This window comes from Cloeon dipterum, chromosome 1 (genome assembly GCF_949628265.1).
Source record: "Cloeon dipterum chromosome 1, ieCloDipt1.1, whole genome shotgun sequence".
Taxonomy (NCBI): Eukaryota; Metazoa; Arthropoda; class Insecta; order Ephemeroptera; family Baetidae; genus Cloeon; species Cloeon dipterum.
The window spans coordinates 38311271-38329452 of record NC_088786.1 but is presented as its reverse complement, the minus strand read 5'-3'; the positions used below and the strand labels follow the sequence as shown (position 1 = coordinate 38329452).

Below are 18182 nucleotides of genomic sequence, written 5' to 3'. Positions count from 1 at the left end.
TGCGGGAGATCACTGCCCTGGGCCAGCGATCGTAATCGGTTACGCCCCTATTTTTATTTTGGAATTAGAAAAATATTCTTAATGTGCCAAAATAACTTTTTTCTCAGTCTAGGATGTCGATATTTTGCTAAAAATAATTTAAAATTCTATTTTAGCAATTTCAGGGGCTTCTTTTCCCCTCAAACAATATTTCCAGGGTATTAAAACCTGGCTCAGGGCTTTTTTTAAATGAATCCTAGTTACTGTCGGATTTTTAACAGGAGCAAAGCCTGGAAATGCTTGGATTTTCAGGAATAAACATTAATTACGCCGCTATTTATTTTAGAATTAAAAAAATATTCTTAATATAACCCGATATTCCTCATTTTTCCTAATTTAAAAATATTCCTTTTGAATTTTCGCTTTTATTAGTTTGTTACAATTTTGCTAAAATTATTAAAAAAAAATATTTTTAAAATTTCAGGGGTTTCTTGTGCCCTCAAACCAAATTTACAGGGTAAAATCTACCTCAGATGACACATTTTACTTTTAAATAAATCTCAGAAAATATTCCTTTTTGCCTAATTTTCAAATTTCCCGCGAGAATAACTTGCCCTGAAAAAGGGTTTGTCAATTTTGCAAGGCGAAAAATGCACCACTGATTTTTGCGAACAAAAGCAAGAAAACGTAACAAATTTTAGGGTTTTCCGCATTTTCCCGAATTTAGCCCAGAAAAAGGTTCTGTTTCGCGCCGAAAAAGGCAGAAATCTTTGGAAAACTTCGATGAACTAATTTGTATCTTCTGATTTGTAAAAATACCTAATTTTTACCATCCATCATGCGCAGATTTGCTGAAAAAAAAAACATTTTTGCGTTGCAATGGGTTAATTCCAAAAAAGGTCGGGTTTTTGCGAACCCTGCCCTGAAACCAGGGCGGCTGATAATTAAAATATTGTAATTTACCTCTTGGAATTAAATGTATTCCAAATTGTAGGGATCACCAGAAATTCTCAGACTGTCCTAATATGAAATTTCAGGGTTTAAACTGCCCTCACTTATAAATCAACCCTTTTTAAAAATTATAGATCGCTTTTAACGGTCTGTAAATTCCTGTTCTTAAGATTGTGAAGGTTTAAATCTGAAATTTCAGCTCACCGATTGTCCCAAATTTAATTAGAAAACGAAAAAGGAAGAAATGCCTTGAATTTTCAGGAGTAGGGCAAACCAAAATTACAGAAAAACATCCCTAAAATCATTTGGTTTCTTTTTAACTGATATGGCGTCCGGTGGAGTATGGCGCGAAAAAATTGTCACGTGAAAATGCGCGAAAAGAAGCAAGTTTCGGTCAATATTGTGACATAATTTGCATTTTTTTTTGTACTAATTGTGTCTTTTGAATCGTAAAAACAAACTCTTGACAATCGCACGCCAATCCAAAGAGAGCTTTTTCAGACGCCATCTTGGATCTGCGCGGTGGGAACCAATTTTATCGCACATCTGGACCCCGCTGATTTAACTAATAATTTTATATTTAATTTAAATTGGCAGAAAATATGTTTATCCAGAAAAATATAACCAAACGCTGGCGCCATCTGAAAGCAGCAACCAAAATTTCTCCTGAAAAAAAACATTTTTTTCTGATGATTTTTTTTAATATCCCCACGTCAGCGGATTGTCTGGTTTGCACGGCCGCCGCTGGCTGTGTGTCTGCGTTCTCCGATTCTCTCTCTCTCTCTCTCTCTCTCTCTCTCTCACACTCTCTCTCTGACGGCGCCGTTCCTTTTTGGCATGTTGCAGGAGGGGCGAGGCGCGCAGACCTCAGTGGCTCCTCGGATATGGCCGAGCACAGCGCCGCAGCAGCCGCGGACGCCGCCAGGTAAGAATCTTAATATATTCCACCCCAACCCTCTCTCAAGGATAACCAACCCTCGGGGTTAATTTTATTTTCTCCTATTTCCCGTTTATAAACAAAAAAAAACTCCCGGAAACGGCCCGCGGACCGGCCGGCGGAGGAGGCGGCCCAATCGGCGCCCCTATTGATTTTCTCTCTCTCTCTCTTGCTCTGCGGAAAGGAGCAACCCATTCCGAGAGAGAGAGAGACAGGTGCGCCGCCCCCCGCCCCCGCCCCCTGCCGCCTCCGAGAGTGACCCTTATTCAGTAACGGGCAATAATGAGCAGCCGACCGACCAGATATTGACGCATTGTCTCTCTCCCGCAAACTGCCCCATCATGCGTGCTTTCACGCACGACAACCCCCCACCCCCGCAAACACCCCCTCACTCTTCTGACCTACTTTCCCGATTTCTCACATGGACCCAACCGATTGTTTTCGCACCCACACCTCTCGATAAAAAATATAAAATGGCTTGAAGCCAGGGTTGTTCCATTTTTTGTGTGGCTTTCGAGGCCCGATGTCAGGTCGCGTGACCTGAGGAGGTCGGTGACGACAAAGGTGTAAAATTGTTACCAATTGAACTCGAAATTAATGAAAAATCATTGAAAAACTGGCCTCTTAACGGATCTCAGGTCGTGGTACCCTGAAAAAGGTCGTCAGGGTACCCCAAGTTAAAGTCCAATCAAAGACCTGTCCAATGAGGGGTCGTGGTCCATGATCGGACAAGCGGCCGAATTTTAATAAAAATAAAACCATTTTTTGACTTTTTTTAAGTTGGATGGAAATAAATTCGTGAAAATTCGAAAAATGGTCTGATTTTGTAAAATCAAACACGGATAGCCGCGCCGCACCAAGAGGCATCGATTGATACCAAAATCGGCGCCATCCGGCCCATAGGGCCCCGCCTGGGCCCCGAAAACAAAAGTTTGAAATGTCACAAATCGCGTTTTTTCGACTTTAAAAATTAATAACTCGGCTCCTATGGGTCGCACAATTATAAACCAATATTTATCAGACTCGCCGTTAAATTCTACGTCTTTCATGCCCTTTTTCTATACAAATCTCCATTTTCTTCTATTTTAAAACAACAACTCGAGAAAAAAAAGTCCTCTACCTTTTAATCCCAAGCGTTTATTTTTTTTAAATTTATTTACTTTCCCTTCTGCTTTAATCGTGTGTGCCATTCACGTGACTGCTCTTGTTCCTTGTCGAGCTAATTAGCTGCGAAAAGGTACAACTCTTGTCGCAGGCGAGAGGGCCCTCTATTTGCGCCTTTTGTCGTGTCGTCGTTGGCGGCGGAGGCGGCGGCGGCCACTCGACGCCCCGCGCGCTCACCAGCCAGAGAGAATTATTTCGGAAAAGGGCACACTCGGCACTTGACCTTTTTCCGAGTGCCGCGCGCTCTTAGTGACAGAAAGTGCTGATTCCGACGTCGGCCTGGCGCCCCCCAACAACGAGAATGCTTCTGCACGCACATTTTGCCAAGCAGAAAGAAAATACATACTCGCATACTCGAGTGCTTATTTCAGCACAAAATTAGATTTACTTTTCTCTGAATGGATTATTGACAATTATTTAAACCCGGAGAAGCGTACTTTCATGTCGAAAACAGAATCCGGCATATTAGTAAATTTTAAAATTATTTATCGGAAATTTTGGGGGCGTTGGCGGGGGTGGTTTTTTGGGTTATTTGGACGCGAAATTTAATGGCGAGTCTAAAAAACTTTGATTTTTTACTCTACGACCCATAGGAGCCGAGTTATTAATTTTTAAAATCGGAAAAACGCGATTTGTGACATTTTAAACTTTTGTTTTCGGGGCCTAGACGGGGTCCTATGGGCCCGACGACGCCGATTCTAGTACCACTCGACGCCCCTTGGTGAGGCACATTCGCTCGTGTGCGGTTTTCCAAAATCGGACCATTTTTCGAATTTTTATGATTTTTTTCTGTTAAATTTTCGAAAAAGTCGAATTTTTTGATACATTTTTATTAAAATTCGACCGCTTGTCCGATCGTCGACCATGACCCCTCATCGGATAGGTCTTTGATTGGACTTTTACTTGGTGTAACCTGACGACCTTTTTCAGGGTACCCCGACCTGAGATCCGTTCTGAGGCCAGTTTTTAATGCTTTTTCACTAATTTCGAGTTCATTAGGCGATACTCGGCGACGATTTTTCATCTTTGCCGTTGTCACCGATCTTCCTAAGGTCACGCGACCTGATATCAGACCTTTTTTCATAATTTCGATGGTTTTTGACATTTTAAACTCATTTTTGTCACTTTCTAGTCTTCTCCTTTGACCAAAATTAATCTTTGCTGCTCATTTAAAATTAATTTGGAACAAAAACAAATCCTTGGTCTCACTGTGGAGAAATTATTAATCATTTCTAATTAATACCAATAGGTCATTTCTATTTTGAACCATTTAGTCACTTTCTCCCTCATTTTCCGACAAATTCCGGGAAAAAGACCCAGTCAGGCGGTAAGATTAAGCGAAACCGCGAGCGACTTCCTCGACTTCCCCAAAATTCGGTGCGCGAACGAACGAACGAGCGAGCTGCGAGTGCGGATGCGTTGTCGAGGCGCGAATACGCATAAGTAATCGCGCAGCTTGTTGTTTCCTTCCGGCTGGCCTGGCCTGGACGTGATAAAAGGCGTTTTCTTTCTCGTTTGCGCTGCCGCCTTTCCCTTTTTATTGCACCCTGAGGTTGATTTGGCGCGTGTGTCGCGTGTTGCAGCAGCAGCGGAGGCGGCGGCATCACGCCGCAGCCGCAGTTGGGGGCCCGAAAGCAGTCGGCCACCTCCATCAACCGCTCCGAGAGCTACAAGGAACGAGTTCAGAAGGTGAGTTTTCCTCTCCCCAGGCTTTCCCCCGATTATTTCATTGTTTTATTGCACCGGCCACCGGCCACCGTCCGTCTTTCACTCCGACCCAATCACCCAGCCATTTGTTCGTGATTTTTTATTTATTTATTCAAACTCAATTACACTTCACACCATAATTACAGCCCCAAAAAGGCCCAAATGATCTTATAAAAAAAATTGGGGCCATAGTAAACGATAGTAGTGGAAATTTTCGGTTTTTACGACTATTTCCGACTACCGGTCGCCATATCTCGCGTTCGGGGAATAAATTTGACAATCCCCCACGGTAAATCGACGCGAAATTTATCCTGAAACAATTTGAGACCAAATACGAGCCAATCGGGTCAAAATTCTAGGACTAGATAATTTTTGAAAATTGAAAAACGTGATTTTTGCACTTTTTACATAAGCCAATCGAAAATTCTCGATTTTTTTTAAACGGAGTAATTTTGAAGGGTCTTAACAACTCTATCGTGCGCACAGGTCCAACGTCCGTTAGGAAACCGATTTTCAAATTTTTCGGTGCCATAGAAAAATTAAAATTAATTTTTTTCCATTTTTCACTTTTTCGTGCAAAAATGGTTTTATTTTTGTTAAAATTCAGCCGTTCATCCGATCGTCGATCACGACCCCTCATTAGACAGGTCTCGGGAAGGACTTGGACCTGGGGTACCTTAACGACCTTTTTCAGGGTACCCCGCGACCTGAGATCCGGTGTTTTTATGTTTTTCTGGCGTTTTTTATCCTAGTCTATCATCAACCTTGCTCAGGTCGTGCGACCTGACGATTTTTTCTGTCGCACGCGTAGGTCCAAGGCAGATCTGGAAACCAATTGTCAGATTTTTCGTGCCCATAGAAAAATTAAAATTAATTTTTTTCGGTTTTTCAACTTTGCGAGGCGAAAGTGGTTTTATTTTTGTTAAAGTTCAGCCCTTTGTCTGATCGTCGCCCACGACCCCTCATTGGACAGGTCTCAGAAAGGGCTTTGACCTGTGGTACCCTGATGACCTTTTTCAGGGTCCCCGCGACCTGAGATCCGCTCCCAGGCCGGTTTTTAAAGCCATTTGTGTTATTTCGAGCATATTTGGTGATTATTTTGACTCTTGTCTTTCACTGACCTTTCTCAGGTCGCGCGACCTCATATCGGGCCACAGATTGTTCTTGCTAAAGGGGCGTAAGACTCTTTTTTTACGGATTTTTGGGACGTTTTCAAATTTTTTGCATTTTTACGCGTTTTTACGTGTAAATTAAAAAATAAAAATAGCAAAAAGAGTTCGGTTTCGACCACGAATTTAAATTCAAGGGACATTTAAAGTTTTTTAAAACCATTTTGACGGCTTTATCTCAATTTCTAATGCAAAAATCGACAAAAATAAAGCTTCAAAACATTTATAAATTTTGTATTCCTATTCCTATTGAACTATTGATCTATAAAAATGCAACCTGAACGCTTAGGGTAAAAAAATTGATAAATTATGGTCATTCTTTAGATGCTAATGTTCAAAATTCTTATATTTTTATCCGTTTTAAACCCAAAAATCGAATTTATTTCGTTAATTTTAATTTACAGCAAGGTAAATTAACTAAACAAAAATAAATAAAAATTAACGCATTAAATTTTTTAATAATCCCTTCATAAATCATAATTGTCATCTGTTTCTGCCCAAAGCCCTATTTCCCGATCAAATTAGAAAAAACCGATTGGCAAATTTGGGCATGTCTTTGAAGTTTGACGCGTTTGCGGCTGCGAATTATTACGCGTTGGGCCAGGTGCAGCCCATAGCTCGGCGGCGGTCAGATGAGTGAGTGTATTGATCGGGTCGCAACCGGGCGGGCGGGCTGTTAGGCGCCGCGCCCTTTGCAGTTCTCATCACCTTTGCACACACACACACACACTCACATAGGACGGTGGGTGCGAGATAAAGCCGGTCGGCCGGCCGAACAATAACTCACCACCGGCGCCAATAATTGACTCGCCGAACGGCCGGCACCCAAACTCATCCAACCCCTCTCAATCTTTATTTGCAGCGGCAGTTGCGGGAGCGGCGCAAAACCAGTGATCCCAACCTTGGCTCCAAGAGCGCCAATAAGTGAGTATATTTTCTCTCTCTCTCTCTCTCTCGCACTTAGACGTACGCCTGCCGCGGCTTCCGCTTTGCTCAGAAGCCGCCGGCCGAGTCGAGTATCCGCCGCCGAACACTAGCTCGAGGAAACCACACGTCACAAATTTTAATCGCAATTTTATCGACGTGCTCCGCTAGGACCTAAAATGTTTTTCCTATCCAGGGTTTTAATTTTTTACGAACGAAAATTGTATTTTTCCCACTGCAAAAAATTCCTAAATTGCGATTTTTATTATAAAATTTGGGGGCATAGGTGGGGGCGGTAAAACGGACCTAAAAGACGCAGAATTTCACGGCAAATCTTATAAACTTTGGTTTTATATTTTACGACCCATAGGAGCTGAGTTATAAATTGTTTAAGTTTGAAAAACGCGATTTGTGACATTTCAAACTTTTGTTTTCGGGGCCAGCCGGGGTCCTATGGGCCCGACGGCGCCGATTCTATCACCAATCGACGCCCCTCGACCAGGCGCGTTTTTTCGTGTCTGGCTTTCCAAAATCGGACCATTTTTTCGAATTTGTACGAATTTTTTTCTGCTAAGTTTAAATTTTCAGAAAATGGTTTTAATTTTTATTTAAATTCAACCGCTTGTCCGATCGTGGACCACGACCCCTCATCGGACAGGTCTTTGATTGCACTTTTACTTGTGGTACCCTGACGACCTTTTTCAGGGTACCCCGACCTGATCCATTCAGAGACTATTTTTTAATGCTTTTTCACTAAGTTCGAGCTCATTTGTCAATAGTTTTTGACAATTTTTCACCCTTGCCTGTTACCGACCTTCCTCTAAGTTTTAATTATTGTTGGCTAGGCCCTAAAATTTCATTTGATTTGAGATGCAAAAATGCTATTGTTTCACGACGAACTAAAAATCCTAAATTGCAATTTTTTTTAAATTCTATTAATAATCAGATTAAATTTAAATTTAATAACTAATTTTAAATTTTAAATCAGACTAGAGTAGATAAAAAATGATGTCGTTGCTGAAAGGTTAAAGACTAAAATCAGGTTGAATTTTTAACAATAAAATATAGCATTCCCCCTTGTACTTCAAATTCGAAATTAAAAACGAAATATCTCAGGTCGATCCTGTTTTGCGGTAACATTAACAATTAAGAATGTATTATTGGATAAAAATCGAGTTCATAGTAAAAAGGTAGTTTTTAACACCCTGAAAATTGAGATTTTTTGGAGGCGATTTGACTTGTTTTAGTGAAATTAATTAATTAAAATTTTTCCAAGTCGTTGTCAGGGCAGAGATCCAATCCCTTATTCCTAAAGGTCAAATTGTATTTTTTAAATTGCTTTAGAAATAGAATTTTCTAGAATTATTTCACACTTTCAACTTAAAAATAATTTTTTCCGCCTTAAAAAATATTTTCGACTCAAACTTTAATTTTTTAAACCAGATATAAAAATAAATTTCAGTATTCAGTCTTTTAAGGAGATTTAAATTAAAAAAATTTGGTTAGAAATACTCAAAAAATTGGACTTATTCCCTAGTTTTAATTTAAAAAAGTCTGCTTGATTCTTGATTGGTTTTTTTTAATTGAAGCAAAATGGAAATTTATGTTGATTTTAGTTAAATATTTAAATACAGAAATTATAGAAATAAATAAAATATTTTCTTTTTTAAAAATTTTTGATAGTATTTACTACGGAAAATCGGGAATTATTTAACCGCAAAAGCTGATTTTTGAGCCGTGCCACAGCTACAACAGCGAAATATTCCTGCCGCCGCTCGTGACCAGCTGATGTTTCTCTTTTCCGGTTTGGAAAATTCTGTGCTGCCAATTTATGAACCTCATTTTCCCCCTTTTTAAACATGGACTTTCGAAAGTAAATCAAATTAATTTTATTTAGGCAGCTCATTTTATTAATATTAAAAATAACTAAATGTTTTAATTTTTATTACTGTTTTTTCGAGATTAAAAGAAATTTTCTTGCCTAAAAATTTGCAACCATGGCCTGTTTAAAATAAATTAAATATCATGGCCGAAGGATTTGTGCCTTGTGTGATATTAAAAAATCCTATTGACTAAAGTCGAATTGTTTCTATTTTTTATTTCAAATTAGAAAAATAATTTCCAGGATTCATACAACTAAAGAAATCATTATTTCCTGGATGGTTGGGGATTCATTCTTCTGCGAAACGCATGATTTATTTTGGCTGAAAGTGTAGTAATGTGTCAGGTAGTGGTGCTTTTGGGCTGTTTGCGTGGGCCGGCGCGCCGTTATTCGGGCTGCTGCTAAACTTAGACAGATTTTAACTTGACGTCAGCCAGCCAGCCAGCCAGCCAGCGCAAAGCCAACATTATTATTGTGGTGGCACACCCCCTCGTTTCGCGCCATCTTTCTTGATATTCACGGCGGCGGCCACCACGATTATGACACTGTCGTCACACGATCGTCCGTCCGTCCGTCGTGACGCCCAACGGACCCACCGACTCGGAGAAAACTTTTCGTCTTGCCTGCTGCTCCAGCTTAAAGGGGATGCGCCACGCCGGGCCAAGCCTTAAAAATAAATATTTTGCACCTCTCGACTCTCCGACCAACGCTTCAACAGGATTAATTTTTAAAAAAAAAAATATTCCTTTCCTCGAGCTCGTTTCACGTCAAATAAAAATTACATAAAAATCGCCTATTTCCTATTTCCTATTTCGTCATTTTTAATTAATTTATTTAATTTTAATTTCAGTGATAATGCTGATGCGGATGCCTTACAGTTCAACAATAATTCTGGCAGTTCTTCCAACTCAACTCACTCTCTCAGGTAATGTTTAAATTATTTATTTCTGCCCCAAATTAATTATAATGTCGTTTAAAGGAGCCTGGACAGTCCGTCCACCTCGATGGAGATGGTGACAGGGTCGATCGCGCCTGGCACCGAGACAGTCGACGTCTGGGACAGTGATATCGACACGGAGCCCGACCCGCCGGACTGGATGCGCTTCGTCGAGCAGGAGGATCTGCGCAAACTCACCTTAAGAGAGAAAAAGAGACAAGAAGTCATCAACGGTACGATTTTATTTCATTTTCCAGCCCTAAAACCGTCTCTGGTAATTGCCAGAAATTTAAAAAAACAAATTCTGCTACCAGATCCACGCCCCTATTTATTTCCATGTTTTTTTAAGTCGAAACCATTAACGCGGGAAATAAAACAACTGAAAAATTCGCTCCTAGAGGGATAATTTCGAAGAGGGAGGTGTAACCGAGGGAATACAATATGGCTGAGCACCACGTCCGCGGCGAGCAGTGTACTCTCCTCGCCGCCATATTGTATTCCCTCGGTTACGCCCCCCTCTTCAGCTGTTAAAACACCGAATATTTCGTTTTCACGCAAATAAAAATCAAGCAATTATAAATACCAAAATCCCCGGTGCCAAAAGTCCATGGAAAGATCCCTATTAACCGTTTTAATGGAGCGAAAGTTCGCAACGGTTATTACCGGTCAGAAAACAGAAATTCTTTGAAAAAAATAGATAAATCGCAGGAGTCTCTTTGCTAACTCCCTTCCATACTATGCTCTTGGCCAATGAGATGGCAGGATTAAGTCACGTGACTGCTGGAACTTGTTGTGGTTCACTGCTCTTGCTGGGTATGCGCAGATGTCTCCACTGTCGCTAGTTCCAGCTGTAGTAGAGATCAGAGAAACAGACACAGTCACGTGGCCCAATCCCGCCATCTCATTGGCTAAGAGAAAGCACGCGAATTTCTTGCTCTTGTAATATCCCCACTCCACTCCAGATAAAGTGTGACATGCGCAGTAGAGAGCGTTCCACTGCTTGGAGGGAGTGGGCACTAGCTCTTGGCCAATGAGATCGCTGGATTGAGTCACGTGACTCTTAGAACTAAGTGTGATTCACTGCTCTTGCTAGGTATGAGCAGATGTCTCTACTGTCGCCTGTAGCTTCCTTCCCATACTAAAAGGGGCGTTTTTTGAACGCGAATTTCTCAGTTGTTAAGTTTCCCGCGCTTTTGAAAACTCTTTTAACATGGATCTGCGCATGGCAAACGTTCGTCTTTTAATATAAACACTCTAGTTTACAGTCTTAATTGGTCTAAAAATCAATCAGAATTAATTTATTCACGGAATTCGCTATTGCAGAGCTGTTCTACACGGAGCGGTCGCACGTGCGCGCCCTGAAAGTGCTGGACCGCGTGTTCTACAAGCCGCTGCTCGACAATCAGTTGCTGAACCTGGATTGCCTGGTGCTGTTGTTCCCGAACCTGGGCGAGATGCTCGAAATCCACGGCTCGCTCAACGCCGCCATGAAGCAGAAGAGGAAGGAATCACCCATCGTGGGCGACATATCAGAGCTCCTGCTCAACGTCGTGAGTTTTCTCCTCCTTAAATCTGATTCTTTTACTAATTCGCACTCAGTTTGACGGGCCGGCGGGCGAGCGGTTCCAAAGAGAGGCAGCGACTTTCTGTGCGAAGCACCAACTGGCGCTGGAAATGCTCAAGGAGAAGCGGCGGAAGGACCAAAAGCTGAACAACTTCATCACCGAGGCCGAGGGAAAGGCTGTCTGCAGGCGGCTCCAACTTAAAGTCTGCGAATCATTTTAAATTCAAATCCGAAAAATAAATTCTTCGTTCGATTCCAGGATATCATACCTTTTGGCTTCCAAAGGCTGACCAAGTATCCGTTACTGTTCGAGAATCTGGTGAAGAATTGCGAGGGCTCGGAACGCGCGGGCGTGCAACGGGCCCTGGAGCGCAGCAAGGAGATTCTCAGCCTGGTGAACGCGTCCGTCAAGGAGGCCGCCGACCAAAACAGACTGGCAGAAATCCAGCGAAGACTAGACAAAGGACCCTTTGAGAAAGCAGACCATTCCTTAGCCGCCGAGTTCAAGGTCAGCCATCAAACACTTCCTGCTTCTTCAAATCGTTATCGGTCAAATAAGTTTTCAGTAAAAGTTGTAAATTTTTATAATTTTTAAAAATCGGCTGAAAGTAATTCAGGGTACCCTGAAAAAGGTCGTTAGGGTACTCTAAGTAAAAGTCCAATCAAAGACCTGTCTGATGAGGGTTCGTGGTCCATGATCGGACGAATGGCCGAATTTAAATTAAAATAAAACCAATTTTTTTACTTTTTCAGAAAATTGGACGAAAAAAATTCGAAAAATGGTCTGATTTTTTGAAACTACATACGGGTTGACGCACCGCCCCAAGGGGCATTGATTTTTGCCTGAATCGGCGCCACGCGGCCCATTGGGTCGCACCTGGGCCCCAAAAACAAAAGTTTGAATTGTCATAAATCGCGTTTTTTCGACTTTAAAAATTTATAACTCGGCTCCTATGGGTTGTAGATTAAAAAATCAAAGTTTATGAGACTGGCCGTTAAATTTGATGTCTTTTAGGCACTTTTGCCACCCCCGCCCACCTCCACCGCGGCCAACGCCCCCAAAATCTGCTCTATTTTTAAGTTTTCCCTTGTACAAAATCTGCTAAGTTGCGCATTACGGAACAAAGCCTGAGCAATCGACGCGTTTTGTTGCTGGGAAGCGTATTTTCAAGTCAGAAACCAAATCCATCCTGTAGGAGAATTAAAAAAAAATAGAACCAAAGACTTAAAATTGGCGCAAATTTTGGGGGCGTTGGCTTTGGCGGTAATCGGGCTTAAAAGACGCAGAATTTTACGCCGAGTCTAACCAACTTAAATTTTTTACTCTACGACCCATAGAAGCCGAGTTATTAATTTTTTAATTAAAAAAACGCGATTTTTGACATTTCAAACTTTTGTTTTCGGGGTCTAGGCGGGGTCCTATGGGCCCGACGGCGCCGATTTTGGTATCAATTGATGCCCCTTGTTGAGGCGCGTCCGCCCATGTTTGGTTTCCAAAAATCGGATCATTTTTCGAATTTTTATGAATTTTTTTCGACCGGATTTTCAAAAAGGTAAAAATTTTCCAAAGATTGGTTTTATTTTTATTTAAATTCGGCCGTTTGTCTGCTCGTGAACCACGACCCTTCATCGGACAGGTCTCGAGAAGAGCTTTGACCTCCGGTACTCAAACGACCTTTTTCAGGGTACCCCGACCTGAGATCCGCTCCAAGGTCGATTTTTAATGAATTTTCATTACTTTCGAGCACATTTGGCAATACTCAGCAACAATTTTTCGCCTTTACCTTTCACTGACCTTCCTCAGGTCGCCCTTTCTCGAAGCCACTTCTTAATTTTAGAAAATTAAAACTGAATTCACATTTTTCAGAACTTGGACCTGACGAAGCATCGACTAGTGTTCGAAGGCATGCTGAGCTGGCGGCAGAGCAAGACCCAGAAGCCCCTGGACCTGCACGTGGTGCTGCTCGAGGAGATCATCGTGCTGCTCGTGCGGCAGGACGAAAAGTTTGTGCTGAAGTTTTTCTCGGGCATGCCGGCCGGCGCGGAAAAGTCGCTGCCCTACAGCCCCATCATCAAGACGGCCACCGTGCTCACGCGGCCCGTCGCAACAGGTAATTTCAATTTTTAAATCAAATAATGAATGGAATTATATGGATTATTTTTTTATCGGATTTCAGACAAGCGTGCCTTCTTTCTGGTCAATATGTCGCATGCCTGCGCGCAGATTTTAGAACTAGTTGCCTTATCCAACAGCGAGCGCAAAACGTGAGTTTGGGACTTTAATATTTTTCTGGATTTTAAATTAAAATTAAAAAATATATGCGAGTTCGGTGCGAAAGAATATTTTTTGTGGTTCAATTTTAAATTAAAAAAGGGGCTAAGCTCATTAAAGGCCAATTTCTGCGATTAAAATTTTGTTTTGGCTTTTGAAAATTTAGAAATGCAATTTTTTGAATTTTTTAAATCGTGAAATCTCCGGTTGTGACCGTCAGAAACGCTAAAATTTAGTCTCATTTTACGCGTCTCGACCTGCCCTAATTAACTGAATGGTCTAAAAGGTGCTCTCCTGGCATTTTGGCTCAGTAACCTAGTGGGAGAACATTCTTAAAAAAATTATTTATAAATCTTAAAATAATATAAAACAAATCTTTATGTATCGGTAAAAACGATTTTCTTTTAAATTTTAATTGTGGTAGAACATTTCTAACTACATTTTTACGCTTCAGACACTTGTGGCAGCCATGTTTGCGCAGAACACAATTTCAAAAAATGCAAATATTTTTTATTGATTTGTTTTTTAACATTATCATTGCATTTAATTTAAATTTTCTTATTGCCTTTAAATGGATTAAATTAAATTTCTTCTTAAAGCTCTTTTAGAAATAAATTTAAATTTTTTTTTTATTTTTGCTGGAATTTTAACCATTTAAAAAATAAAATTAATGTATTAGAGATTATTTTTTTTAATATTCATGCCAGGACAAACATTTTGACGGAGATTAATTATTTGAATAATTTATTCGGGAAATGAGTTTTTTCATGCAATTAATTTTAATGTTCGAAATGTCTTAAGATTCATTTTAATTAATATTTTAAGGTTAATTTCTATTAAATTATTTAAAAATCTAACAAAAACCCAATAAAAAAATGCATCGATGAAATCTTTCAGCCTTGCCTGCAATTTTCAAACTAAACATTCGACTTAAAATAATTTTCTCCTTTCGGGGCGTCGTGCGAGAGTATTATTTTTTATCTTTGATGGGCGCGGGCGGGCGGGCAGGCGGGCGTTTCTGCATTCGCGTTGCAGATGATGTGTTTGGTTTGTTGGCTTTGTGTTGCGGTGCGTTTTGCTCTCTCCCGCTCTCTCTCTACCTGCTCTAAACATAGCGGCGGCTAAAAATAGCCGCTTAGCTGCGGCGCGGCATCTGGGCCGCCGCCGAGAGGGAGCAGCAGGACGCCTCCGCCGCCGTTGCCGCCGCCGCTGCACCTCCTCGGCAGGGTGCGCGTCACTCCACCCCTGCGTAAACAAGTGACGCGCGCCGGCAAACCAAAACTTTAAGCCGCCGCCGCCGCCGCACATGTAAATTTTCAGTCTGGCAGTTATGTCTGGGCCGAGCAGTGCGTTCAAAACATTCCTGCAGATGCAGGCCTCGAGGTAAATTTTAATTTGATTTTTTTTTTCTCTCGGAGTACATAATGGCGTTTCTCTGTTTATCTCTGCTTATCAAAGCGTGATAAATGGGTTGAAAAAGTGTCAGAGCGAACGATCAACTCGGCCAGATAATCAGCCCTTTGATCTCGAGTTCTCGGCACTCGCGCCAAAAATATTCGCCTCTCGAAAGGGTGAGAGAGAGAAAGAGAGAGCCCGCTCGGACTTTGTTTATCCTCTAAATCGGACCAGATGGAGCGGAAAAAATTATTTACTGCTCGGTTTTTATTTAAGAATTGATGTACTCTTAACCACGGAAACAATTTTCATAGTCATTTCAATTTTTTTGTTTTTTAAATTAGAAATTACAATTTATTTTTCACCAAAAAATTGTTAAATTTATTCAATTTTATGTTTGCCCCGGAATAAAGTTTTTATTTTATTTTAATTTGGATGGAAGTCTGGGAGAGAAACCCGATAGAAAAAATAATATTAATTTTTTTCCGTTTTTCACTTTCGAAAATGGTTTTTTTTTATTTTTGTTAAAATTCAGCCGTTCGTCCAATCGTGGACCACGACCCCTCATCAGACAGGTCTTGGACGGGGCTTGGACCTGTGGCACCTTAACGACCTTTTTCAGGGTACCCCGCGACCTGAGATCCGCTCCCAGGCCGGTTTTTAATGCTTTTCCGATGTTTTTTAACCTAGTCTGTCACCAACCTTGCTCAGGTCGCGTGACCTGACAATTTTTTATGCCGTCGAACGCGTAGGTCCACCGCAGATCTGGAAACCGATTTTCAGATTTTTCGCGCCCATAGAAAAATTAAAATTAATTTTTTACGGTTTTTCGGCTTTAAGAGGCGAAAATGGTTTTATTTTTGTTTAAATTCAGCCGTTTGTCCGATCGTCGATCAAGACCCTTGTTGGACAGGTCTCGGGAAGGACTTTGACCTGTGGTACCTTAAAGACCTGTTTCAGGGTAACCCGACCTGGGAGAGAACGTTCCCAATTAAAAATAAAAAATACGGTAATTTTTAAAAGAGTCCAGACGAGATATCATCTTAAAATCCCGTACATCCAACCTCCTTCTTTATCCTGAACAAGTTTCCGATTTATTAAAATTCGCAGGTCTAAGGTTAAGGTCAAATTTCGTAACCTTTTTCATGAAATCCGATTTTTCAGGGTGAATAAGCTTGTAATTTATTCGATTTTTTATTCAGGGCCGAAATATAGCTTATGAAATTCTGTATTATTACTTACATGGCCATTTGAAGTCAATTCTGACCTTCAGGGTGAGACCCTGAAGTGACCCTGAGTTTTAAAGCAGGAAAATATGACCTAAATCATCGAGTTTGGTGTCTTTTGATAGGTTTTCAAACCTTTAGAGCTCATATTTAAAGTCTAAAATATAAAAATATGGTTTAAAAATAAGTTAAAAATAATTTATTTTAGATTTTGAACAAAAATTTTCGAGTTTTTGCATTTCTGACTTCAAATTTGAATTCCAGAGGATGGTAAAACTAATAAATATCACCAAATTTGATGATTTAGGATGATTTTCCATATTCTGACCCTCAGGGTCACGTCAGGGTTGGACCCTGAAGGTTTTATTATACATAAATTGGATAAATTCGGTTACCAATTGTGCGCTGTCCAAATTTTTTTTCTTATTTTAATTAATTGACGAATTTAAATCACTTGCTAGGTGAACAACAAATATTTTAATCGAAAAATAAACTGTATAGTCACTTAAAATAAATTTAGCAAGTCTTTTTAGCCGATTTTCCTGGTTAAGCAAGCGCGTTAAAAGTAAAAGAGCAGTCGGCCTGGTTTCTGCTCGGCGAATCGGATCGATTATCGGTTTCTGGAGTGTCCGAGGCTTGTTGTCGGACGGACGGAAGCAGGCCGGCCCACTTTCGAAATAGCAGAACGACTCGCAGATATTTTTAACCAGCGCCGCCGCGCGCACGCCGCGCATTCAACGAACGAAAGAAAGAGTCTTATTCGCGTGCTGGATGCTGAGTAAACCCGAGTTTGTTGTTTTTGTTTCAGGTGGTCCAAACATATCACAGACACGGCGGACGCGAGCCGCCTCAAGAACCAGCGGCCCCGGCCGGACGCCGCCACCGCCGCCGCGCCCCTCTTCCCGCCGCCCGACGCGCCCATTCCCGAAGACCACAACAAGTAAGCTACCTCTTTATTCCTCACAATACTCTTTGTAAGTATTCCTTTTCGCCTCGATTTATGTTGGCTTTCATTTTTACTCACACTTTTTAAAGGATTTTGAATTTTTAAAATGGTTTTTTTTATTAAAATTTCTTGAAAAATTTATTTTTCTGCCGGAATATTGAAGTAAACACATTTTTGTCTATTCCAATCGATTCCTAAGCCGGATTCGAAAAATCTCGAGTTTTTCGGCAAAAACCCCGCTGTCCCACTGCATTAAAAAATATTTTTAAAGGTTTTTTCTTCACTTTTTTCCGAATCAGAATGACCAAAAGTAGGGATTTTATTTCAAAAGATAGTAAATTTAAACACAACACATGATTTATTTTAGCATTTTTAAATATTTTTTACGCGAAATGTTTTGAAATATTTTTATTTCTCTTAAAATCTACAATTATAATAAAAAAAATGTAACTTAATCTACCGGTAGAAACGATTTTCTTTCAAATTTTAATCGTGGTTGAACATTTCCAGCTGATTTTTTCCGCCAGACACTTATGGCAGCCATATTTGCGCACAAATCCATCCAAAAATGTGCAAATATTTTTTTGTGAATAGTTTGTGAATGGATTTTATTAAAATTCTCAAATTACCTTAAAATAAATTTAATTATGTATCTACTTTGAGCCCGCTTAGGAAAAAATTGCACGAATTGACCAGTTGCATAAACCCTTAGTTATTGAAGCCGCCAACAGATGGCGCAACCACAGACTTTCTTAAAAATTTTGTTTTAAGCAATTTTAAGGCATTTCCGCTGCGATTTCAGACTCAATCTAGCTATTTTAATTTTTTTTAATTAATTTGCTATTTTTTGACGTGCTGAAAACCAAAATCGGTTCAGCCATTCGCCGTAGAAACGTTGGAAAAGATTTTTTTTATTTCTCAAAATAGTTTTTCACGATTCTACGGCGATTTGCTGAACCAATTTTTGTTTTCAGCACGTCGAAAAATAGCAAATTAATTGAAGAATGCACAGTAGCTAGATTGAGTCTGAAATCGCAGCGGAAGTGCCTTAAAATCAAAAGTCTACGGTGGCGCCATCTGTTGGCGGCTTCGAACACTTAAGCTTTATGCAACTGGTGAATTGGTGAAT

General features: G+C 40.5%; 1 protein-coding gene across 7 annotated transcripts in view; it reads left to right on the top strand.

The window, feature by feature from the left end:
- RhoGEF2 (Rho guanine nucleotide exchange factor 2) overlaps positions 1–18182 on the top strand; it is a 43780-nt gene that overhangs the window by 19152 nt on the left and 6446 nt on the right. For 6 of the 7 annotated variants that reach the window (XM_065475507.1, XM_065475499.1, XM_065475496.1 and 3 more), the window contains 11 exons: positions 1777–1855; positions 4615–4720; positions 6770–6831; positions 9564–9638; positions 9693–9883; positions 10974–11200; positions 11250–11417; positions 11474–11722; positions 13082–13325; positions 13392–13479; positions 16916–17047. In XM_065475507.1, coding sequence (XP_065331579.1) covers positions 1777–1855; positions 4615–4720; positions 6770–6831; positions 9564–9638; positions 9693–9883; positions 10974–11200; positions 11250–11417; positions 11474–11722; positions 13082–13325; positions 13392–13479; positions 16916–17047 — 1621 coding nt within the window. The remainder of the gene's footprint in view (positions 1–1776; positions 1856–4614; positions 4721–6769; positions 6832–9563; positions 9639–9692; positions 9884–10973; positions 11201–11249; positions 11418–11473; positions 11723–13081; positions 13326–13391; positions 13480–16915; positions 17048–18182) is intronic. The other variant, XM_065475488.1, reaches the window with a different exon arrangement.